Here is a 25,061-nt window from a genome sequence, read left to right as displayed (position 1 = left end):
TTTATCAAGTTTAATATTATCATCAGTGATGTTACTTTGAATGCTACGGGAAGAAGGTAAATCAACATTCCTGTTGCTATTTTTTCTATGAAAAATCATAGTAGCGCATATAGGGAAATGGTCAGATTCATCAAAGGATAAAATATTAAACTTCGTAACAAATTGAAATAAATCAGTTGAAATAATGTGATAATCAACTAAACTAGCTCCATTTTGTGTAATGCATGTAAACTCACCATCAGGGTCACCAGTAACACGCCCATTGAGTATATGAATTCCATGAGCACAGCAGAGTTCTAATAAAGTATGCCCGAATGAATTATAAATATTATCCTTATTATTTCTCGGCATCTCAAAATCATCTGTAGTGTAGTCTACCTCTGAATTAAAAATAAAGTCAATGTTATCTGCAGGAATGTAGTCCAGCATAGTTTTAGTCCTAGCATTTAGATCACCTGCAAGATATAACATACAATCGGGATATATATTTTTTAACAATAAGAGCTTTTCGTCGATATAAGTAATTCCGTTTGTATCATCTCTGTGTTCGTATATCGGTGACCCTTCTGGCGAGACATATGCAATGTACAAAATAATATCAGATGGACAATTGAAACAGCTCACTTTCAAATAAAGTACAACACAATCAATAAAATCCGAACAAATTCGTGTAACTAAGCCATCTTTTGTTAAGTGACTTTTTACAAAAACTGAAATACCTCCACTATTACGTAAAGCATTATTTTGCCTAACTCTGACATTATCAAAGCAACAATATCCTTCTAATAAATCATTAAACTGTCCGCTAATATCTCCCCACGTGCCTGTCAATGGACTCCTGCTTAGACTCATTAACTGTTTGTCTGTCATTGGACACATGCTCTGACTCATTAACTGTTTGCCTGTCAATGGACTTATGCATTGACTCATTAACTGTTTGTCTGTCGATGGACTCATGCTTTGACTCATTAACTGTTTGTCTGTCAATGGACTCATGCCTTGACTCATTAACTGTTTGTCTGTCATTGGACACATGCGTTGACTCATTAACTGTTTGTCTGTCATTGAACACATGCTTTGACTCATTAAATGTTTGCCTGTCAATGGACTCATGCGTTGACTCTTAAACTGTTTGTCTGTCATTGGACACATGCTTTGACCCATTAACTGTGTGTCTGTCATTGGACTCATGCTTTGACTCATTAACTGTTTGTCTGTCATTGGACACATGCTTTGACTCATTAACTGTTTGTCTGTCATTGGACTCATGCTTTGGTTCATTAACTGTTTGTCTGTCATTGGACACATGCTTTGAGTCATTAACTGTTTGTCTGTCATTGGACTCATGCTTTGACTCATTAACTGTTTGTCTGTCATTGGACACATGCTTTGACTCATTAACTGTTTGTCTGTCATTGGACTCATGTTTTGACTCATTAACTGTTTGTCTGTCATTGGACACATGCTTTGACTCATTAACTGTTTGTCTGTCATTGGACTCATGCTTTGACTCATTAACTGTTTGTCTGTCATTGGACACATGCTTTGACTCATTAACTGTTTGTCTGTCATTGGACTCATGCTTTGACTCATTAACTGTTTGTCTGTCATTGGACTCATGCTTTGACTCATTAACTGTTTGTCTGTCATTGGACTCATTCTTTGACTCATTAACTGTTTGTCTGTCATTGGACTCATGCTTTGACGCATTCACTGTTTATCGTCATTGGACTCATGCTTTGACCCATTAACTGTTTGTCTGTCATTGGACTCATGCTTTGACTCATTAACTGTTTGTCTGTCATTGGACACATGCTTTGACTCATTAACTGTTTGTCTGTCATTGGACACATGCTTTGACTCATTAACTGTTTGTCTGTCATTGGACTCATGCTTTGACCCATTAACTGTTTGTCTGTCATTGGACACATGCTTTGACCCATTAACTGTTTGTCTGTCATTGGACTCATGCTTTGACTCATTAACTGTTTGTCTGTCATTGGACTCATTCTTTGACTCATTCACTGTTTGTCTGTCATTGGATTCATGCTTTGACTCATTCACTGTTTGTCTGTCATTGGACACATGCTTTGACCCATTAACTGTTTGTCTGTCATTGGACTCATGCTTTGACTCATTAACTGTTTCTCTGTCATTGGACACATGCATTGACTCATTAACTGTTTGTCTGTCATTGGACACATGCTTTGACTCATTAACTGTCTGTCTGTCATTGGACACATGCTTTGACTCATTAACTTTTTGTCTGTCATTGGACTCATGCTTTGACTCATTAACTGTTTGTCTGTCATTGGACACATGCTTTGTCTTATTAACTGTTTGTCTGTCATTGGACTCATGCTTTGACTCATTAACTGTTTGTCTGTCATTGGACTCATGCTTTGACTCATTAACTGTTTGTCTGTAATTGGACACATGCTTTGACTCATTAACTGTTTGTCTGTCATTGGACTCTTGCTTTGACACATTAACTGTTTGTCTTTCTTTGGACTCATGCTTTGACTCATTAACTGTTTGCCTGTCATTGGACACCTGCTTTGACTCATTAACTGTTTGTCTGTCATTGGACTCATGCTTTGACTCATTAACTGTTTTTCTGTCAATGGACTCATGCTTTGACACATTTACTGTTTGCCTGTCATTTGACAAATGCTTGATCTCTTTTCCTAGTATTTGAATAGTGCTAATAACAATTTGCCTGTCATTTGATTCATTTTAAAACACATAAACTGTTTGCCTATTATAAGACACTTGCTTTGACACATAAACTGTTTGCCTTACATTGGGCACATGCTTGAGTACTAATATGTTTATTTGAATAGTGCTGAAAAGTATTAGTTTGTATTTTTAGTAATTCATTTTAAATCAGATGAATTGTTTGCCTGTTGTTTTACCCATGCTGAAACATTAAATCTTGGCCTGTCATAGGACTAATATGCTGAAAAACATTAAATCTTGGCCTATCATAGGACTAATACGCTGAAACATTAAATCTTGGCATGTCATAGGACTAATATGCTGAAACATTAAATCTTGGCATATCATAGGACTAATATGCTGAAACATTAAATCTTGGCATGTCATAGGACTAATATGCTGAAAGACATTAAATCTTGGCCTTTCATAGGACTAAAATGCTGAAAGACATTAAATCTTGGCCTGTCATAGGACTTATATGCTGAAAGACATCAAATCTTGGCCTGTCATAGGACTTATATGCTGAAAGACATTAACTCTTGGCCTGTCATAGGACTAATATGCTGAAAGACATTAAATCTTGGCCTGTCATAGGACTTATATGCTGAAAGACATTAACTCTTGGCCTGTCATAGGACTAATATGCTGAAAGACATTAAATCTTGGCCTGTCATAGGACTTATATGCTGAAAGACATTAACTCTTGGCCTGTCATAGGACTAATATGCTGAAAGACATTAAATCTTGGCCTGTCATAGGACTAATATGCTGAAAGACATTAAATCTTGGCCTGTCATAGGACTAATATGCTGAAAAACAATAACTCTTTGACTCTCATTTGATACATGCTTTATAAAATTAATAAATGTTTTCAGGAATGTAAAAATGTGCTGAAAGTATTTTGCCCTGCAGAGCTATAAGCTTACAAAGTTAGTTTGCCCTCACAAACTTTGAATGGCCATTAATTTCAGTTTCAGTTTCATTTTGTCAAAATATTTTTCAAATATCAAATTGTTTAGCCATTTGACATTAAGCAAGAAAATAAACATAATCTGTATGAATATTTCCCTACACTAAGACCAGCTGCAGTAACAAACCGTTTGACCTAAGCATTTAATAGTAATAAACAGTGTAACAGTCTGATCACACTACCAGAAATAAGCTGTTACAAATCAAATTGTTTAACAATGGTTAACAATTTTAAATAAAATAAAGACATCTAAATTTAAACATGTTCTATTTAAACTTATGGTAAAACTATCAATTTAAAGTGAAGAAAGCTTTGTGATTTTTGATTTTTTATTTTCGGGATTGTTGAAACAGCTGCTTACTGCTGACTTTCCCAGCAATTCTTAATTAGCGTGGAACAGGCAAGTGTCCTGTAGTTCCCTGCTTTCGATTTTATATAAACGAGTCACGTTCTGAGAAAACTGGGCATAATGCATGTGCATAAAGTGTCTTCCAAGATTAGCCTGTGCAGTCTGCACAGGCTAATCATGTACGATACTTTCCGCCTTTATTAAATTTTTGCTAAGAAGAGACTTCATTCAAACAAAACATTTCATAAAAGCAGAAAGTGTAGTCCCTGATTAGCCTGTGCAGACTGCACAGGCTAATCTGGGATGACACTTTACGCACATGCATTATTCCCAGTTTTCTTAGAACGGGACTCATATGATCATCACACAGATTGAAACCAGTAAAATTGACTTCAATCAGTCAAAAACTTGTTGTGTTGCATACGTCACTTAACAAGGTGCAATAGTTTGCTGGTTTCAAGAATCGCACTTTCAGTATGTAACGTCACCAGCAAATATAGCAAGTTCGACAGGTCGGTATAATCCATTTTTAGCTCACCTGAGCACAACGTGCTCATGGTGAGCTTTTGTGATCACCTTTTGTCTGTTGTGCGTTGTGCGACGTCAACATTTTCCTTGTTCACTCTCTAGAGGCCACATTTATTGTCCAATCTTCATGAAATTTGGTCAGAAGAATGGTTTTAATGATATCTTGGATGAGTTTGAAATTGGTTACGATTGCTTGAAAAACATGGCTGTCAAGGGGCGGGGCATTTTTCCTTATATGGCTATTGCAAAATCTTGTTAACACTCTTGAGGTCACATTTATTGTCGATCCTCATAATACTTGGTCAGAAGATTCATCCCAATGATATCTTGGACGAGTTCGAAAATGATGTCTGTTGGTTGAAAAACATGGCCGCCAGGGGGCGGGGCATTTTTCCTTATATGGCCATAGTAAATCCTTGTTAACACTCTAGAGGCCACATTTATTTTCCGATCTTCATGAAACTTGCTCAGATGATTTGTCCCAATGATATCTTGTATGAGTTGAAAAATGGAAACATTGGCTTGAAAAACATGGCTGCCAAGTGGCGGGGCATTTTTCCTTATATGGCTATATATGGCTATAGTAAAATCTTGTTAACTTTCTAGTTTGCTCAATCTTCATGAAATTTGGTCAGAACATTGGTTTCCTGTGTAGTAAAGTTTGGTTTTATTATGTCAATATTATGTGACATTAACTGTGTTATGTAATTTTTCATAACACAGAATTATCATAGTTAACATAACTGTTTTAGTCATGAACACTTATGATAAGCCTTTAAACTAAGAGATAACTGAAAGAAAGACAACATGTACATGATTTTGCAGTATTTATCTCCCTTGTTTAACCTGGTTCAGTAATCTATTTTTAATTCTGCTCTGGAATTTGGGAAGATATTGATCGTTGATAAATGCACTTTTCTGAGGGAAATTTGATTACTTTACCATTGATCTCTTCTGAACTGTATAAAATAAGCTGTTTGGGCTGATTTAAACACCTCTTGATGCTTTCTTGAAAAGTTAACAGCTCTTGAAAAAGGTTGGAATTTTGAAATAATTAAACTCTAAATTATTTTTAACACCAGCATCAAGACATTTTGGCATTATTTTCTAAACTATTCTTATTATTTAGATTATTTTTATTTGGCATTTTCTAAATTAGTAAGACTCTATTTTATTTCAATAACTGTAGTAAATTTTTCTTATTTTTACATTTGATTCACTGAAGTTTCCTTATCTCCATAAATATTGTTCTTTATATTAAATTAGACCTATTTTGTAAACTAGATTTTTGAAGCACTTTCTAGACTAACAGTAACTTATATTTATATCATTTTTTTTTTTTACAGATTTTGAATTCATTAAGGTATTTGCTTTATGTTGTTCATTTTTGTAACGATAATTAGATTCTTTAGACTTGGCTTGTACCTGTTCTTAATTTTCTGTCATTGTTCTTCATTTTCCAAGTTCTTGGAATAAAAATTAGTTATTTTTGTTAAAGCTGCCTTGGTTTTCACTTATAAATAAATTCTTTGAGTGTATTTAGGCGTCCCTGACTGAACGCCTTTAGTTAATTGAATTACAACCAGTCAGTATATTCATCCTGACCGGAAATAAGAGTTTGTCAAATAAATATTTCTGCATTACATAAGTGCTTACAAAGTAACTTAACTTGTAACCGTCCTGTGACCGGTTCATTTGCGTAAGCGAAGGAGACCGCACTACCACACCTGGATAGGACAGTTGAGTTCCATAATGGTTTGGATCGGTTAAAAAACATGGCTGCCAGGGGGGGTCTTTTTCCTTAAAATTATATAGTAAAAAAGCTTGTGAACACTCAAGAAGTCACATGTTTTGCCTAATCATCATGAAATTTTGTCAAAACATTAGTTATATGGATGTCTCGGACGAGTTTGAAAATGGCCGTGATCAGTGAAAAAACATGGCCGCCAGGGAGTAGGGCAGTTTTCTTTATATGTATATAGTGACAACATGTGAACAGTCTAGAAGACACATTTTATTCCTAATCTTCATGATTTTTGGACATAATTTGGAAGAGTTAAAAAATGGTTCAGGTCTGTTAAAAAAACATGGCCGCCAAGGGGCCATTTGTTGTTCATTCTTCATGATACTTGGTAAGAACATTTGTTCCATTGATATCTTGGGCTGCAAAGAACTGGTCATTTCTTTTTATCTCAGGTGAGCGACTTTGGGCCTTTCAGGCCCTCTTGTAAGTTAAACAATCCTTTGAAGTAAAATAAAAAATAAACCAGTTTGTATTGTTTTAATATCCTTGGTAGTAAAATATAAATAAATATTTTTTTTTATATAATCCTAAGTTTGTTTGTTTTTTAACCAAAACAAAGTTCTACATATTTATTTATTTTTATGCTCCCTGAAAATTTTTGAGGAGCATATAGTTGCCAGTTTGTCCTTCCTTCCTTCCATCACACTTTTGTTACAGTTTCTCATAGTGCCTTCAATATTTTACCGATCTCTTACATATTTGGCATGTAGGTACCTTGCATGGACCTCTACATTTTAATCAGGTTTGGGGTCACTGAGGTCAAGGTCATGAGGCTAATAATGGATTTTCTCAAGGTCACACTTTGGTTACATTTTCTCATTGCGAACATAAGGTGAGCATCCATCATTTTCAACGATACTTGTTTTTGTCTGATACGAGGACCAACAGTTTTTGTAGTAATACCAAACCACAACAAATTTTATGGAATATGTTTGAAGTCCAATGGCCTTTGCATGGGTTGGTCTCTAAGTGTTGCTTTTTAGGTGCATAAGTTTCACTTATTGAATGATACCCTAACAGCTTCTAGAATGGGGTATTGTTTAACAGATTTTACTTAAATAGAATGCTGCTACTTGTACAGTATAACTTCTTTAAATCAATAATTGATAACTTGATGGACGTTCTCAAAATGGAATATCATTGAGCATTTGGACATGTGTATAATGTGAACGGATTGAAAGGATCATATTCTAAATGCATGTGAATTACAATAATGTGTAATTACTTTTACTATTACTTTTTATGCCCCCCGGTAGGGTGGCATACAGCAGTCGCACTGTCTGTCCGTCTGTCTGTCCGTCACACTTTTGCGTTTAGGTTTCGAAAAATGCTCATAATTTCCCTTCAGATGTAACCTTCATATTTGGTATGCATGTGTATATGGACAAGGCCTTTTTATAAGCACACAAACTTTGACCCCTTTGACCTTGAACTTAGGGTCCGCGTTTAGGTTTCGAAATCTGCGTTTAAGTTTCGAAAAAAGCGTTTTTCGGGAGCATATGTCTTCCGATGGAGACAGCTCATGTGTCAGGGACCTATGATTATTTAATGGTTTAAATAATTGTTTCCAAATTATTTATATCAAGATTTATATGTCTAGACCTTGTGATGACGTTAGCATTTCAGTCATTGCAGTGCAATGTCTAGTTAAAGAAGTTATAGTGTATAACAGTTACTATACCCTTGTAATGAAGTAATTGTACTTGATTAACCATAGACAGATGTCAAATTGTCTTAACTGTTTGTCTCTAAACACAATTGTTGTTTCTACACTATAATGTACAATTAACACACTTGACTGAATTGTTCTCTATGATATGATATGCATTTGTAATTTGTATTGTTCTGCTTTAGAAATTGCTTTAGTTATGCCCATTTTTCTACAGAGAATATTTGTAACATGATTATAATTATATAATTATGCCCCCCTTCGAAGAAGAGGGGGTATATTGCTTTGCTCATGTCGGTAGGTCGGTAGGTCGGTCGGTCCGTCCACCAGGTGGTTTTCGGATGATAACTCAAGAACGCTTGGGGCTAGGATCATGAAACTTCATAGGTACATTGATCATGACTGGCAGATGAACCCTATTGATTTTGAGGTCACTAGGTCAAAGGTCAAGGTCACGGTAACCCGAAATAGTTAAATGGTTTCCGGATGATAACTCAAGAACGCATACGCCTAGGATCATGAAACTTCATGGGTAGATTGATCATGACTCGCAGATGACCCCTATTGATTTTGAGGTCACTAGATCAAAGGTCAAGGTCATGGTGACCCGGAATAGTAAAATGGTTTCCAGATGATAACTCAAGAACGCATACGCCTAGGATCATGAAACTTCATGGGTAGATTGATCATGACTCGCAGATGACCCCTATTGATTTTGAGGTCACTAGGTCAAAGGTCAAGGTCACGGTGACCCGAAATAGTAAAATGATTTTCGGATGATAACTCAAGAACGCATACGCCTAGGATCATGAAAATTCATGGGTAGATTGATCATGACTCGCAGATGACCCCTATTGATTTTGAGGTCACTAGGTCAAAGGTCAAGGTCACGGTGACCCGAAATATTAAAATTATTTTCGGATGATAATTCAAGAATGCATATGCCTAGGATCATGAAACTTTATAGGTAGATTGATCATGACTTGCAGATGACCCCTATTGATTTTGAGGTCACTAGGTCAAAGGTCAAGGTCACGGTGACCCGAAATAGTAAAATGATTTTCGGATGATAACTCAAGAACGCATATGCCTAGGATCATGAAACTTCATAGGTAGATTGATCATGACTCGCAGATGACCCCTATTGATTTTGAGGTCACAAGGTCAAAGGTCAAGGTCACGGTGACCCGAAATAGTAAAATGATTTTCGGATGATAACTCAAGAACGCTTTTGCCTAGGATCATGCCACTTCATAGGTACATTGATCGTGACTTGCAGATGACCCCTATTGATTTTCAGGTCACTAGGTCAAAGGTCAAGGTCACAGTGACAAAAGTCGTATTCACACAATGGCTGCCAGTACAACGGACAGCCCATATGGGGGGCATGCATGTTTTACAAACAGCCCTTGTTAGTATTGACCTTATCAGCAAAAAAATGTTTGAAAATGTTGTCCGAAACCACATGGTTCAAAGGTGAAATATTCGGCATGTAATATTGTTAAATCAGAACTACCACTTTAAAAATCTTACTCAAATATGTGTCTTGTTCTGTGAATATTAGGCAAAATGCATGTGCGTAAAGTGTCGTCCCAGATTAGCCTGTGCAGTCCGCACAGGCTAATCAGGGACGACACTTTCTAGCTTAATTGGATTTTTTAAGAAGAGACTTCATTTATACAAAAATTTCATAAAAGCGGACTTTCGTCCCTGATTAGCCTGTGTGGATTTCACAGGCTTATCTGAGACAACACTTTACGTACATGCATAATGCCCAGTTTTCTCGGAACACAACTCATATCATGAGCACAACTTTTTCAAAATATTTGACCATCAATCTGGGAAAACAGGGCCTATTGCTTGTATGGGAATACAGGGCCTATTGCTTGTATGGGAAAACAGGGCCTATTGCTTGTATGGGAAAACAGGGCATATTGCTTGTATGGGAATACAGGGCCTATTGCTTGTATGGGAAAACAGGGCCTATTGCTTGTATGGGAAAACAGGGCCTATTGCTTGAATGGGAAAACAGGGCCTATTGCTTGTATAGGAAAACAGGGCTTATTGCTTGTATGGGAATACAGGGCCTATTGCTTGTATGGGAAAACAGGGCCTATTGCTTGTATGGGAAAACAGGGCCGATTGCTTGTATGGGAATACAGGGCCTATTGCTTGTATGTAAATTGTTGTCCCAGATAAGCCTGTGCATTACACAAAGGCTAATGAGAGATGACATTTTCTGCTTTTATTGCACTTTTAAAAGAAGTCTCTTCTTCGCCAAAATCAAGTTTTCAGATAATTAGACTGTGTCTTGTTTTTCCATAGCAATGCTCATTTATAGTTTTATTTTCCTCACTAAAAAATACCTTTTGTCCCATATCAGAAAACATTTACCTGAAAAACTTGATCACAAACACCCTGCTTGTGTACTGGTTTCAGACGATTTGGACTACCCAATGTTCACAGCCAGCGTGTCTGAACAAGGTGAGAAGGGAAAAACGGCCAGTACCAAAACCACCATCAACCACCATATTGAGCTACGTAAGTGCTGATATTGTTAACACCCTAGTACCAAAACCACCATCAACCACCATATTGAACTATGTAACTTGTAAGTGTTGATATGTGTTAACACTTTAGTACCAAAACAACCATCAACCACCAAATTTAACTACGTAAGTGTTGGTATGTGTTAACCCTTTACCACTTATAAACACACTTTGAAACGTTTGTTGTCCCTTAGAAAATCTACTTAAATTTAAAATCTTCTTTACTAGAATCAAGCTTTTAAGACTTCATTTCCAACCTCAAGATGCTGATGAGCAGCAAACAGCATAAAACCTGAACAGACTGCGAGTTACTCTGTTTATTTGCTGGTTGCAAAAGCCATTTTAGCTTTGCTTCTGATGGGAAAGGGTAAAAAGCAGCAGAAGAGACTGAAGTGTGAATGTAATGATAAATTATTTGTAATTGTCATCTAACTGCTCAACCGCTTTTAAATCAGTGCTTTTTTTCCTTTAATATTATAGCTTTTGTATTCTTATGTGTGAACTGAAAATGGCTGAAGTAAAATCTGCCTGTAAACACAGTATCATGTGAAGTTGGAATAAGACATCAATTTGGGAATAAATTGAGTTTTTTCAAAAGTGCATTGTATGCAGTTTTATATGTTGTATTTATTTAGTTTGACAAATTATAATTAAAACAGATACTTGCATATATATTAGCATCATTTAAATTGATTTTACTGCAAAACTGGACTTTTTATTGATTTGTAAAAAAATCCTCATGAAATGAAACTGTGTCCATGCGATGCATGGACACAGTTTAAAAATACAGTTAAAATGATACAAATACATTCACTGTTAATGAAAAAGTAATGGAAAATTGCTTATTAAGCTTGAAGTATAGATACATTATTACAAAAATAAATTCAGATTATGAAATGAATAGTTTTGTTTGAGAAAATCACCAAAATGATGTCCATTCCCAGTTTGATTTCTTATTCCAAATTCACATAATACAGTGTTCTGTACATTAATATATATATTGTTTGTATAAAGACTTTGTCCAAAATTAACTGGTTCCAGTACAATCAATTAAACTAATTTTATTGTTGTTGAGAATTGCCAATTTTAGTTGAATTGAACTGTTACGCATGCACTGAGTGACAATAGTCTTGGTTATTTATATGTATATTTTATTGAGTAAATAGTAGTTTTGTCAAACAATTTTGCATACAGAATTTCCCTTTGCAGTTTAAAATACATAATTATATTTTGCTCAAAACAATCTTTCACAGAGTTCTTCGATTCCACCGCCCGCTTCTACTGCAAGGTGTATTTTGCTGATCATTTTCGCCACCTTAGGAAGCATGTGTTCCCAGAGGGAGAAAGTGTGTAAGTGGCCTCAATCAAGTGAAAATACTTAAGGAGAATAGTCACCAAAAAGGAACTAATTACAACAATTAAGTGGCCTCAATCAAGCGAAAATACTTAAAGAGAATAGTCACCAAAAAGGAACTAATTACAACAATTAATTTGAAATAGAGATGTTTAATCCAACATATAATACAATTTGTGATAAGCTATGTAACAAGTGAATATTTTGTTTAGCCTGAGGTAAAAGAAATCCATTGATAATAATCTGTTTGTTAATTTAAATATTGGTTGAGATTGACTGTTATCTTGTTGTTTGTCAATACCTTCTCAGAATTCTTGATTTATAGAGCAACGAGACACAACTTTTTGGCAAATTGAGTAAGTAAAAGATTACACAGACTGCCCCTTCTCAACTGACCCTGCACTTCGTTCATACAAAGCAAACATTGAATAATAACATTCGCAACAAACGCTCTTGATCATCAATGTAAAATTTTATTGATTTTCTTACAAACAAAAGAGCTTTTGGGGAAATAAGGGTAATTTTTAGCTCCGCTGTGTTCGGGGAAACCCCGAGGTATTGTCATAGCCAGCTCGCTGTCCGCAGTGCTTAAACCTTAACATTGGCTCTAAAATCAAAGGGCTTCCACCTACAACTTTGAAACTTCATATGTAGATGCACTTTGATGAGTTCTATACGCCACACCCATATTTGGTTCACTAGGTCAAAGGTCAAGGTAACTGTGACCTCTAATATAAATTTTAACAAAGGCTCTAAAATCAAAGTGCTTCCACCTACAACTTTGAAACTTTATTTGTAGATGCACCTTGATGAGTTCTACAAGCCACACCTATTTTTGGGTCACTAGGTCAAAGGTCAAGGTCACTGTGATCTCTAAAAAACTAAATTCTGACAAGCTTTCATTTATTCAAAATTGCACCCGCAGCCGAGCATTGGCACCCGTTATGCGGTACTCTTGTCTTAAATTAGAGCTGATGCAATCTTAGAATTGAATAAGAAAATGATCCACACTTTGGGAAAACTGGGCTTCATGCATATGCATAAATAGTCGTTCATACTGGTAATTACCCTGTGCTGTCTACAAAAGCTCTTCAGGGACAACACTTGCCACCTAGACTTGACTTTTGCTTAAAAGAAACTCTTCAAAAGAAAAATTCCGTTAAAGCTCAACGTGTCGTCCCTGATAAGCCCGTGCAGATTTTAGCCGGAATGTCACATAGTGAAGCTCAAATTAATTATTTTCAATGAACTGGGTCATTTAACACCTCAAGCCTGTGAGTTGCTTATCAAGTTGTGTCTGTCCCAGATTATGGCCTTGTGACAAAAACTACATAGTTTTTTTATACAGTAGACATCAAAATCTTATTTCTGTTTTCCATTTAAGATTTATTCGCTCCTTGTGCCGATGTAAGCCTTGGGAAGCCAGTGGAGGGAAATCTGGTTCATCGTTTTGTAAAACATTTGGTAAGAATGAACCAATATGAAATTATTTTTTTTAAACCTAATTATTGAAGCTTAATTGCATCACAAGCCTAAAGCTATTGAAGTGCTATTGAGTCTGTTTTCTGAGTAGAACCAGTACTTGGTTTCTTTGCTGGAGATCCAAAGAACGAACCCGGAACATCCAGGTTGCTGGACAGACATTATATCAACAACACCACAGTGACCTTGTGACATTGTAGCTCACCTGCGCACATGTGTAGTCATCTTATAATCTGGCCATACCTGTGGGGTTCATTTGGTAAATATAAACTGTATTACCAAAATCATTAATTTATTTTCTTGGCCTTTCTTAATCCACTTTAAAACATTATTTAGTTGGGCAATCACTTTTCATTGATTCAAGAACGGCACATGTCAGTTACTAGTATAAGTATGTGCATACAAATTCTATTTTTAATGTATAAGAAACATCAGTTTATGTACAAATAGTTATTATATGACTTTATGCACTGACAATTGAGTTGAACAAAAAACTAAACCAAAATGTTGAATTAGCCATCTTGTTTTGGTAGGCTTATTAAACATACCTTTCGGACTATGATATTGTGAATATTAAAAAAAATAGTACAGTTTTACAAAGCATTTTCTTATAACATGAAGTATTAATATCACAGGTTCTAACACATACAAAATGAAAGTGAATTGCTGATGTGAACACTGTTCACAAATAAAATAAGGTCAGCCAGTCACACAAAATGGAATTATGATCAGCTAATAGCAGCAAGGTGTGTTTGTATAAAGCCATCATGACTGAAATACTGTTTAAAGCCTGTCGGTTAGAGCAATTGTTGGTCCATGTGCTTCTCACCTAGGCAACCCTGGTTCAATGCCTGTTGTGCTTGTGAGTTTGGTTGGTGGTCACCATACCTGATTGGTGGGGCTTCCCCCACCACACAAGACCACACCAACAATCGCAAATCTTTCAGTAAAAATTCAATAGCTTGTAATGCGTGCTATAATTAAAAATTCGTCCCAAATATTTGTAAGTTAATAGCAAAGGAGTGTTCAGACACACTCTGGGTCAACACATAATGCACATAATGCAGCCTAAAGGTTGGAAGGACCTCATAAAATTCTAAATACCCATACATACAACCAGCAAATCTCCAAGCATACACAAACAAGTTTAGCTGTTCACTTCAGATAACTGGTTCATTCTTGTTCACTTCAGATGACCGATTCATTTTGAAGCAGATGTCTAGCATGGAGGTGGAGTCGTTTGAGAAGTTTGGACCCGAGTACTTCCAGTATATGGCCAGCGTAGAGAAACAACAGGTACAGGTTTAACAGAACATGGCTGGTGTGGAGACACAACAAGAGAACATTAGAAGTGTTATGGGATGCTGCTGCTGCTGATGATGATGCTCATGGTGACCTTTTGTGATCGCCTTTTGTCCGTCGTCCGGCGTCAACATTTGCCTTGTTAACAGTCTAGAGGCCACATTTATTGTCCAATCTTCATGAAATTAAGTCAGAAGATTGGTCTCAATAATATCTTGGATGAGTTCGAAAATGGTTAAGTTTGCTTGAAAAACATGGCTGCCAAGGGGCGGGGCATTTTTCCTTATATGGCTTTAGTAAAATCTTGTTAACACTCTAGAGGCCATATTTATTGTCTGATCTTCATGAAACTTGGTCAGAAGATTCATTCTAATTATATCTTGAACGAGTTCGAAAATGATGCCGGTTGGTTGAAAAACATGGCCGCCAGGGGGCGGGGCATTTTTCCTTATATGGCTAAAGTAAAACCTTGTTAACACTCTAGAGGCCACATTTATTTTCCGATCTTCATGAAATTTTGTCAAAAGAATGGTCCCAATGATATCTTGGATGAGTTTAAAAATGGCTTCGGTTGCTTTAAGAACATGGCCACCAGGGGGCGGGCATTTTTCCTTATATGGCTATAGTAAAATCTTGTTAACACTCTAGAGACCACATTTATTGTCCGATCTTTATGAAACTTGGTCAGAAGATTCATCCTAATTGACGAGTTCAAAAATGATGCCGGTTGGTTGAAAAACATGGCCGCCAGGGGGCGGGGCATTTTTCCTTATATGGTTAAAGTAAAATCTTGTTAACACTCTAGAGGCCACATTTATTTTCTGATCTTCATGAAATTTAGTCAGAAGAATGGTCCCAATGATATCTTGGATGAGTTCAAAAATGGCTTCGGTTGCTTTAAGAACATGGCCACCAGGGGGCGGGCATTTTTCCTTATATGGCTATATATGGCTATAATAAAGCCTTGTTAACACTCTAGAGGCCACATTTATTTTCCGATCTTCATGAAACTCGCTCAGAAGATTTGTCCCAATGATATCTTGGATGAGTTCGAAAATGGTTTCGGTTGCTTTAAAAACATGGCCACCATTGGTGTTAATGACATCTTGGATGAGTTTGATAATGGTTACGTTTGCTTGAAAAACATGGCTGCCAAGGGGCGGGGCATTTTTCCTTATATGGCTATTGTAAAATCTTGTTAACACTCTAGAGTCCACATTTATTGTCCGATCTTCATGAAAATTGGTCAGAAGATTCATCCGAATAATATCTTGAACAAATTTAAAAACATGGCTGCCAGGGGGCGGGGCATTTTTTCCCTATATGGCTATAGTAAAACCTTGTTAACACTTTAGAGGCCACATTAATTTTCAGATCTTTATGAAACTTGGTCAGAAGATTTGTCCCAATGATATCTTGGATGAGTTTGAAAATGGTTTCGGTTGCTTTAAAAACATGGCGACCAGGGGGCCGGTCATTTTCCTAATATGGTTTTATATTGCTTTAGTAAAACCTTATTAACACTCTAGAGACCACATTTATTGTCCGATCATCATGAAACTTGGTCACAAGATTCGTACCAATTATATCTTGGATGAGTTCGAAAATGGTTTCGGTTGGTGGAAAAACATGGCCACCAATGGAGGGTGGCATTTTTCTTATATAGCTATAGTAAAACATTGTAAACACTCTAGAACCCATATTTATTGTCCAATCATCATGAAACTTTGTCAGAAGATTTGTCCCAATGATATCTTGGATAAGTTCGAAAATGGTTCCAGTTGCTTGAAAAACATGGCCACCAGGGGGCGGGGCATTTTTCCTTATATGAATTCATGAATCTTCATGAAACTTTGTCAGAATATTTGTTTAAAATGATATCTTGGATGTGTATGAAAATGGTTGTGGTCTGTTGAAAAACATGGCTGCCAGGGTGTTCACTAGTCATGAAAGTTGGTAAGCACATTTTGTTCTAATGACATCTTGTGCTGCACAGAACAGGTCAGTTCCTTTCCTCTCAGGTGAGCGACTTTGGGCCTTTCAGGCCCTCTTGTTTTTACCATCGTTATTATAATTTTTAAAATTATTATTAAATATTTCATCATCATTTTTTGATATTTAGAAACCAACAGCCCTAGCTAAGATAGTGGGAGTGTACAGGATAGGATTTCGCAATCAGCATACCAACAACGCCAACAAACAGGACCTCATTATACTCGAGAATCTCTTCTACAACCGCTGCATATCACAGGTAAGTGAAGTCCATATCCCTGGTATTTGTAAGTCTTAATAAAATATTTTAGAGAATTGCCATTTGTAGTTATAATTTAAGGCAACATTTCTTGAAAATAGTTGTTTCCTTTGTCTGTTTGTTATGCCCCCGGATTGATAGATCGGGGGGTATATTGTTTTTTTCCTGTCTGTCTGTCTGTCATTCTGTCCAAAACTTTAACCTTGGTTTTACTATGCATGTGTATCTCATGGAGCTGCTCATTTTGAGTGGTGAAAAGTCAAGGTCAAGGTCATTCTTCAAGGTCAAATATCATTGTATTTTTCTTTCCTAAAACTTTAACCTTTGTTAAAGTTTTATCATAACTTTTTTTAATGTTAAACACAGCAACTTCATATTTGGCATGCATGTGTATCTCGTGGAGCTGCACATTTTGAGTGGTGAAAGGTCAAGGTCATCCTTCAAGGTCAAAGGTAAAAAACAAGCGGTGCATTAGGGGGCATTGTGTTTCTGACAAACACATCTATTGTTCCTTTTTGTCTGGAGTTTTCAGCAGCGCTGAAGCACAATGTTATTGTAGGTGTTCTCATTGTTTTGCAGACGTTTGACTTGAAAGGCTCCGAGAGGAACAGGATGGTGAAGCAGTCTCGCAAGCGTGCCGCAGCTGTGGAAGAACTGGTGCTCCTTGATGAGAACTTCCTCAGAGGTGAGATTTCAAAATATGTGGCGTTCCGTGAAAACTGGGCATAATGCATGTGCGTAAAGTGTCGTCCCAGATTAGCCTGTTCAGTCCGCATAGGCTAATCAGGGACAACACTTTGCGCTTTAATGGTATTTTTTGTTTAAAGGAAGTCCCTTTTTACCGAAAATCTACTTTAAACAGAAAGTGTCATACCTGATTAGCCTGTGAGGACTGCACAGGCTAATCTGGTATGACACTTTACGCACATGCATTATGCCCAGTTTTCTCAGAACAAGACACAAATTGTCACATAATACAAAAGAATCCAAATTGTATGTCAAAATATTTATTTAAGGATATTTCTCCCTGGGAGTTTTATACATATCTTTGTTTAGTAAAAATATCTTTTAGACTGGAAAGCGCCCTTTTAAATAACACAAAAAAAATAATGAACAGTTCTTTTACTTGTGTTCATTTTTATTCCATTGAATTACTCTAAATAATAAACACATAGCTACAGTCGAATGTACAAGGAGCCATAGCCAAATGTACATGGAGCTATGGCCAAATCTACATGGAGCTATGGCCAAATGTACAGGGAGCCATGGCAAAATGAACAGGGAGCTATGACCAAATGTATAATTAGCTATGGCCAAATGTACAGGGAGCTATGGCCAAATTTACAGGGAACTATGGCCAAATTTACAGGGAACTATGGCCAAATGTACAGGGAGCTATTAAATGCACAATGAACTATGGCCAAATGTATAGGGAGCTATGGCCAAATTTACAGGGAACTATGGCCACATTTACAGGGAACTATGGCCAAATTTACAGGGAGCTAAGGCCAAATGTACCATTACCCTGTCTGACTAACAAATGAACAACAATAGAACACTGTTTATTTGGAAGAATAAAAGTGAATAACTACTGAACGACAATTTACATTATTAAGACTGTTATAAGATAGATTTAATATAACAAGTCCTATCCCCTCCTACCCCTGTGTTACAGTGAGTGTGGACACCCCGCTGTACATCATGCCTCACTCCAAGACAGTCCTGCAGCAGGCAATCAGTGAGGACTCTCAGTTCCTGGCTACCAACCTTGTCATGGACTACTCCCTGCTAGTGGGACTGGACGAACAGAGACGGGAGCTAGTTGTTGGAATTATTGGTAATAATCATTCGAGTTTCGTTCTCGGAAAACTGGTCCTAATGCATGAGTGTAAAGTGTCGTCAAACTTTCACACTTTCCACCCAGACTTGATCTTCTATAAGAAGGGAATTCCTTTCAATAAAAATAACTTGTAAGATGGAAAGTGTCGTCCCTGATTAACCTGTGCGGACTGCAATGGCTGATCTGGGCCGACACTTTATGCACATGCATTAAGCCAAGTTATCTCACAATGTGATTTCCGGTCAATAAGTTATGTTTGCATTTATTTATCTTGATCAAGCCAAGGACGTAGATCTATGTCTCTAATAAAGCTATGGGTATAGCCAGTTTACAAGCAGACCTTACTAGAGGTGGCATTTAGTCAGCTGAATCAATATCAATGTCTCTGTTTCTAAGAAAGGAGGACTTTTCAGCCCAATTACTCAAGTTCAGATGGAGAAAATGTGCTGAACTGACATTTAGAACTAGGTCAATGTTCCACTGTTACTGTTAATTAAATAAAGGTGAATAAATTGGAAAGTATTGAATGTCGAGCATTTCAAAATTATAGTGTACCTTTGCTCCCTTGTTTTCATTTCAGATTATATTCGAACATTTACATGGGACAAGAAACTTGAGACAATACTTAAGTCACAATTCGGTGGACAGGGTAAGACCAGTTATATCATGTAGTGAATGCATTTTTTTAGAGATTTATTTCTCGAATACCCTCTAATATACAATATGGAATGCATTAATAAAATGCATGCAAAACACGTGGATCCTGTAAGCATATAATATAAAGAATATTAAAGTAAAGTGGTGATAGCATTATGCAATGTTACATGACATATAAATTACACAACGCAGTCTTTTATATGAAGCTTTCAATGAGACATAGATTATCAAGCCAATCTGTATGGATCTGATGACTAAACTTATCCAAACTGCTGATCATATTGAGAAAGCTCTATCAAAAAAACTTTCAAGATAGTGATGAGCCTGTCCATGTGCTTTAAAGAGCTTGTTTATTTGTCATTTCCAAACAAAAATGCATCCCATGTTATATTGACCTGCATTTATATTTAAACAAGATAAGTATTGATGCAAAGTAGATTTTTTTTCTACTGTAAATATATTGGCCGATTATTTTAAACAAAATAGAAAAAGATACTGGTATAACCATTATCTATGATTTTGTGTTATAACCCCCAAATAACCATTATCTATGATGTTGTGTTATCCGGTTTCACCAGAGGGGACTTATGGTTTGCGATCTGTCTGTCTGTCTGTCAGTTAGTCACACTTTTCTGGATCCTGCAATAACTTTAAAAGTTCTTAATATTTTTTCACGAAACTTGAAACATGGATAGATGGCAATATGGACATTATGCATGTCATTTCATTTTGTTCCTACGTAAAAAAATCTGGTTGCTATGGAAACAAATTTTAAAAAAATTCTGACAATGGTGGAATTTATGACAATGGTGGAGCTGGTAGGGGACTATATTGCTTGGCAATAGTCTTGTTGACATTGGTTTCCTTTTTATGCTCCCCCCCAAAAAAAATTGGTGGGAGCATATAGTCGCCGCTTCATCTGTCCCTCCGTCCGTGCACAATTTTTGTCCGGGCTATTTCTCAGCAACTAATGACCAGATTTCAATTAAACTTTATGGCAAGCTTCATTGCCAAGAGGAGGTGTGCAAATTATCAGCCAGTTGTGGTCGGATGATTTTTCACAGAGTTATGGCCCTTTGAAATTTTCCATTAACTGTACATATAGTGCAATTCTTGTCCGGGCTATTTCTCAGCAACTAATGACCGGAATTCAATGAAACTTTATGGGAAGCTTCACTACCAAGAGGAGACATGCATATTATCTGCGGGTTGTGGTTGGATGATTTTTCACACAGTTATGGCCCTTTGAAATTTTCCATAAACTGTACATATAGTGCAATTCTTGTCCGGGCTATTTCTCAGCAACTTATGACCGGAATTCAATGAAACTTTATGGGAAGCTTCACTACCAAGAGGAGATGTGCATATCATCAGCCGGTTTTGGTCGGATGATTTATCACAGAGTTATGGCCCTTTGAAATTTTCCATTGTTCATATAGTGCAATTCTTGTCCGAGCTATTTCTCAGCAACTTATTAAGGGAATTCAATGAAACTTTATGGGAAGCTTCACTACCAACAGGAGATGTGCATATTATGAGCCGGTTATGGTCGGACGATTTATTTACAGAGTTATGGCCCTTTGAAATTTTCTATCAACTGTACATATAGTGCAATTCTTGTCCGGGCTATTTCTCCCCAACTACTGACTGGACTTCAATGAAGCTTTATGGGAAGCTTAACTACCTTGAGGAGATGCGCATGTTATTAGTGGGTTCTGGTTAGATGATTTATTTAGAGAGTTATGACCCTTTGAAATTTTTTATTTTCTAAACCATCCATTGTATTATTTTGTCCAAAGTTACGCCCCTCAAGACGTTTCCTTTTATCTGAATATATAGTGCAATATTGTGACCAAAAAAACCTTTGGGGAGCATCATCCGTCTCCGACAGTTTCTTCTTTTTTACTGACATCCGTGTGCAGTTTTCATTAATGGAATAGAACTGTGTAGGTTTTAAAAAAATCTGCTTCATCTTGTAAGCGTAATTTCATATTTTTCTCAACTTCAAGGGGAGATGATTCTGAACTTATTCTTACGTTGCTCATTTACGATAGTGGTTGAGTACTCATTGATATGAAAACACTGTAAAAGTTTTAATGTGTTTACGAACCCCCCCCCCCCCCCACCTTCTCACACATATATTTCATGGGCATAATAAAAACAAAAAATGGTTACAATAAAACAGCATATTTATTTAAACTAAAATGTCTTCATCAAAACAAAAAGTTAACATAGAACACAAATAAAATAATTTGATTCTACTGAAGTTTAAACGCTGGATAGTGAGCGGGATTAAAGGTCCATACCAAAGGGCCCATACCACTGGCAAGATACGGGTCAAGCCTGCAACCTTCTATATGTGGTTCTTAAAAAAAACTGTAGGAGGACTTGATAGTAATGAGACTGGGGTGCTGTGGTGGTGCCCCTCATTGATAAGCGGCTGCTTCCTTTATCAATACTCATTATTACAATTAATAATACGTGTCGCGCTTCGGGCTCTATAGTGCCTTTATTAGTAACTAGGTGGTTGCTAGGATAGTGGAACAAAGTAGTTTTGTTTTTATACAAAACCCGAAAGTTTCATCGTTTTGCGTATTTGCCCAGTCCCTGTGATCATTCCCCTGTGATCAGTTATTAATTAAAACAATTAGCTTTGCATTATCGGCAATAAATGTTTTAGTACATGTAATAGGCACAAAAACAGCACTTATTTACAATAATTTACACAAAAAATCACCACTATGCAAGATATTCTGACAACAAAAATATATATATTGATCCGTAAAATAACTTCTCCTCCAATAAGCGAAAAAAAACGTATTACATACTAGTCGCCGCACTTCAGTGGGATGCCAATAACTGAGAATCTCTCTGTGAATGAGGGCAAAGTGTCCTCCCAGATAAGCCTATGCAGTCTAAACAGGCTAATCAGGAACTATGACAAATTGGTTTTTATTTCATTTTTTGTTTGCAGGAATTCGCTTCTTGGCACAAATCTGTTTAAGTGGAAAGTTGCGTCCCTTATTATCTTGTGCGGACTGCGCAGGCTTTAAGCCCCGTTTTCCCAAAGCACGGCTCTAGTATTGATATTTTTTCTTACAGGTAAAATGCCTACGGTTGTCTCCCCGGAGGTGTATAGAACGCGCTTCCTGGACGCAATGAGCAAATACTTTCTTGCAGTGCCCGATCAGTGGAGCGGACTGGGCACTTACATAGAATCATAGAACCTAGCAAGACTGTGTAATTATTGTTCTAAAGTCTGGTTACTTACATACAATCATAGAACCTTGATGGAGTTTAAACCGATACTTCGACAAAAAATTTCGTTTTCTTATAAAGGACCATTATATTATAATAATTAGAATAATACAAGACTTTCCAGTTTTCAGCTGAGATCCAAGCACCTTTCATTTTTACACTTACATAAAATCCAAGACCCTAGGTAGACTGTTGAATTATATTTTGTATAAAGACACGTGTTTCGAATGTCAATGCCAGTTAAGTGCCAATGCAGTCGTGAGTTCGATCTAAGGACTAATCATACCCAATTAACCAATGGATAAACTGAGTTCAAGTTGGAATTACATTTATTCTCATTTGTCAATATTTTGAGCGGTCATGGTCGCAAGTCCAGGAACATCATCGATGGACCTATCAGGATCCATGGTCGACACGTTTCAAGGAAATGACCTTTCTCTGACAATATATTTAATGCATCTGTGGTATTCAGCAAGTCCAGCAAAAAAAAATGTTTTTGTTAATCTTAACATCTCTTTGAAATCTTAAGTTTTTGGAATCTTACGTCATACATCTGACATCATATGGATTCCGTCATAGCAATGCCTAATGATTCGGAACCAAACATAAATGCAACTTTTTTCCGTTCTACTATTTGGATTGAACTGTATTGCTTAATATTGAAATCACATTGACATAAAACACTTTCATTCTACATATTTATTGTACATTCCTCGAAAAGTCGCACATTCCTTTAATGATGTTTAGATTACAAAACAATTGAAGAAAAAAGCGTCAACTCATTTCCTGATACTTATTAAATAACTTAAAAAAGGGTTTCGTTGTTTTCGGCCTGAGACATTTATATGAAAACGAAATCACGATAAGTTGATTATAATACAGTTAAATTATGTTTTTTAATAATTACCCATTGTTTTGTTTGTATTTCTTGAGACAAATATGCTCTTCAAGCCTTTTGGTCATTTAACGTTTTAAAGTATATCCAAAATACATTTCAGGCGTTCATGCAATATTCTTGGGCGTTAACCCATTTTGGCGTTGACCACCACAAAAAGGTGCATTACCTTAATAACGCTCGGTTGGTTATTGTCGGCTACTACTTGCATGTACCCCGGGTACTCTTAAGTATACTTAAATGTATCCCGGGTACGGTATATACACTAACACGTACTAGGGAATTCTAATGCTAAAATGGTCGTTGTCGGCTATTTTTATTTTTTATTATTTTAGTTTATATATTTATATTCTGTAACATAACCTCTATGTTATCGAAACCCCTGCTCACAAAGCATGTTGAAGAAAAAAATTCAAAGAGAATTTAGTTTCGTATTCCGTAGCGCGTCTTACGACATCGGATTTTGGGCGGGAACAAAACTCGGGTAGAGTCTAAATTGGCCGGGTACGTGATAGTATATTTTCCGTACCCGGGATTCATTTACGTATACTTAAGAGTACCCGGGGTATATATTGGTGAAAACAGAATACCAATAATGTGATATTATTTCAGTGCTAATATGTTACATTGTTTACTTATTCTATTCTATTTCAAAACAGACCAATATAATATCTTACGTGATGTTGGCCTGTTCACGATATAATTCATGATTAGCTTTGTCAATTGTTTTTTGTTATTTATTGCGTAGATTTGTGCAATAATTGTTATTAATGAAAGAGTGGAAATAAATGTTACAATGATGCTCATACGGTATGTTATTTTTGTGTTATTTTGTTTGCTGTACTTTGTACGTATCCTGTCCAATGCATAAGACGCTGGCATGGTCTTGATTATTCGGAAAACTATTTGATTTGTTCCCTTACTTCAACTTTAACTTTCGACTGATACCAACACAATTTACTACCCTACGTGGATATTTCATATTCGCTTGTTTCGACATTTCGTTCACCCTCCACCTAATATCGCCTTGACCTAGATCTAAAACGACCTTCCAAAATTCTCATGTTTTTCTAAATATATAGATATACCTGAAACCGCGGTACGTCGAAATTCGTAGTTGCCTTATATCAGACAAAACAAGTATTTGTTTACTTAAAAAAGTTTACAACTATCACATCATGGGAGATTTTCACAAGTTCACAAAAAAACTCCTACTAAAAACGTATCAACTTGATACGTAATATGTAGTTTTGTATCATCGAGGGGATGTACAGTGAAGAAAACCAAAAGCTATTTCTCCCATAGTTTTTTAGAAAGTTTATTTGTCCGGATCATATCTCCAAAACTAACGGACTTGGAACTGAATAGGTGGGTTGATCTCTTGTGTGTTGAAAAACTATAACTTGTGTTTTTCCATTTTATGCGCCCCGAAAAT

General features: G+C 36.4%; 1 protein-coding gene across 5 annotated transcripts in view; it reads left to right on the top strand.

Moving 5' to 3' along the window:
* Positions 1 to 24,432, top strand: part of LOC127857552 (1-phosphatidylinositol 3-phosphate 5-kinase-like) — a 128,292-nt gene extending 103,860 nt beyond the window's left edge. For all 5 annotated transcript variants that reach the window (XM_052393989.1, XM_052393986.1, XM_052393990.1 and 2 more), the window contains 9 exons: positions 10,478 to 10,579; positions 11,841 to 11,937; positions 13,326 to 13,405; positions 14,616 to 14,719; positions 16,848 to 16,976; positions 17,556 to 17,661; positions 18,652 to 18,813; positions 19,397 to 19,465; positions 22,576 to 24,432. In XM_052393989.1, coding sequence (XP_052249949.1) covers positions 10,478 to 10,579; positions 11,841 to 11,937; positions 13,326 to 13,405; positions 14,616 to 14,719; positions 16,848 to 16,976; positions 17,556 to 17,661; positions 18,652 to 18,813; positions 19,397 to 19,465; positions 22,576 to 22,697 — 971 coding nt within the window. In that variant the 3' untranslated portion in view covers positions 22,698 to 24,432. The remainder of the gene's footprint in view (positions 1 to 10,477; positions 10,580 to 11,840; positions 11,938 to 13,325; positions 13,406 to 14,615; positions 14,720 to 16,847; positions 16,977 to 17,555; positions 17,662 to 18,651; positions 18,814 to 19,396; positions 19,466 to 22,575) is intronic.
* The last annotated feature ends 629 nt before the right edge of the window (positions 24,433 to 25,061 follow it).

The sequence above is a fragment of the Dreissena polymorpha genome, chromosome 14, assembly GCF_020536995.1.
Source record: "Dreissena polymorpha isolate Duluth1 chromosome 14, UMN_Dpol_1.0, whole genome shotgun sequence".
NCBI classification, from domain to species: Eukaryota; Metazoa; Mollusca; class Bivalvia; order Myida; family Dreissenidae; genus Dreissena; species Dreissena polymorpha.
The sequence above is the reverse complement of the archived record's forward strand: the minus strand, read 5'-3'. Positions and strand labels throughout refer to the sequence as shown.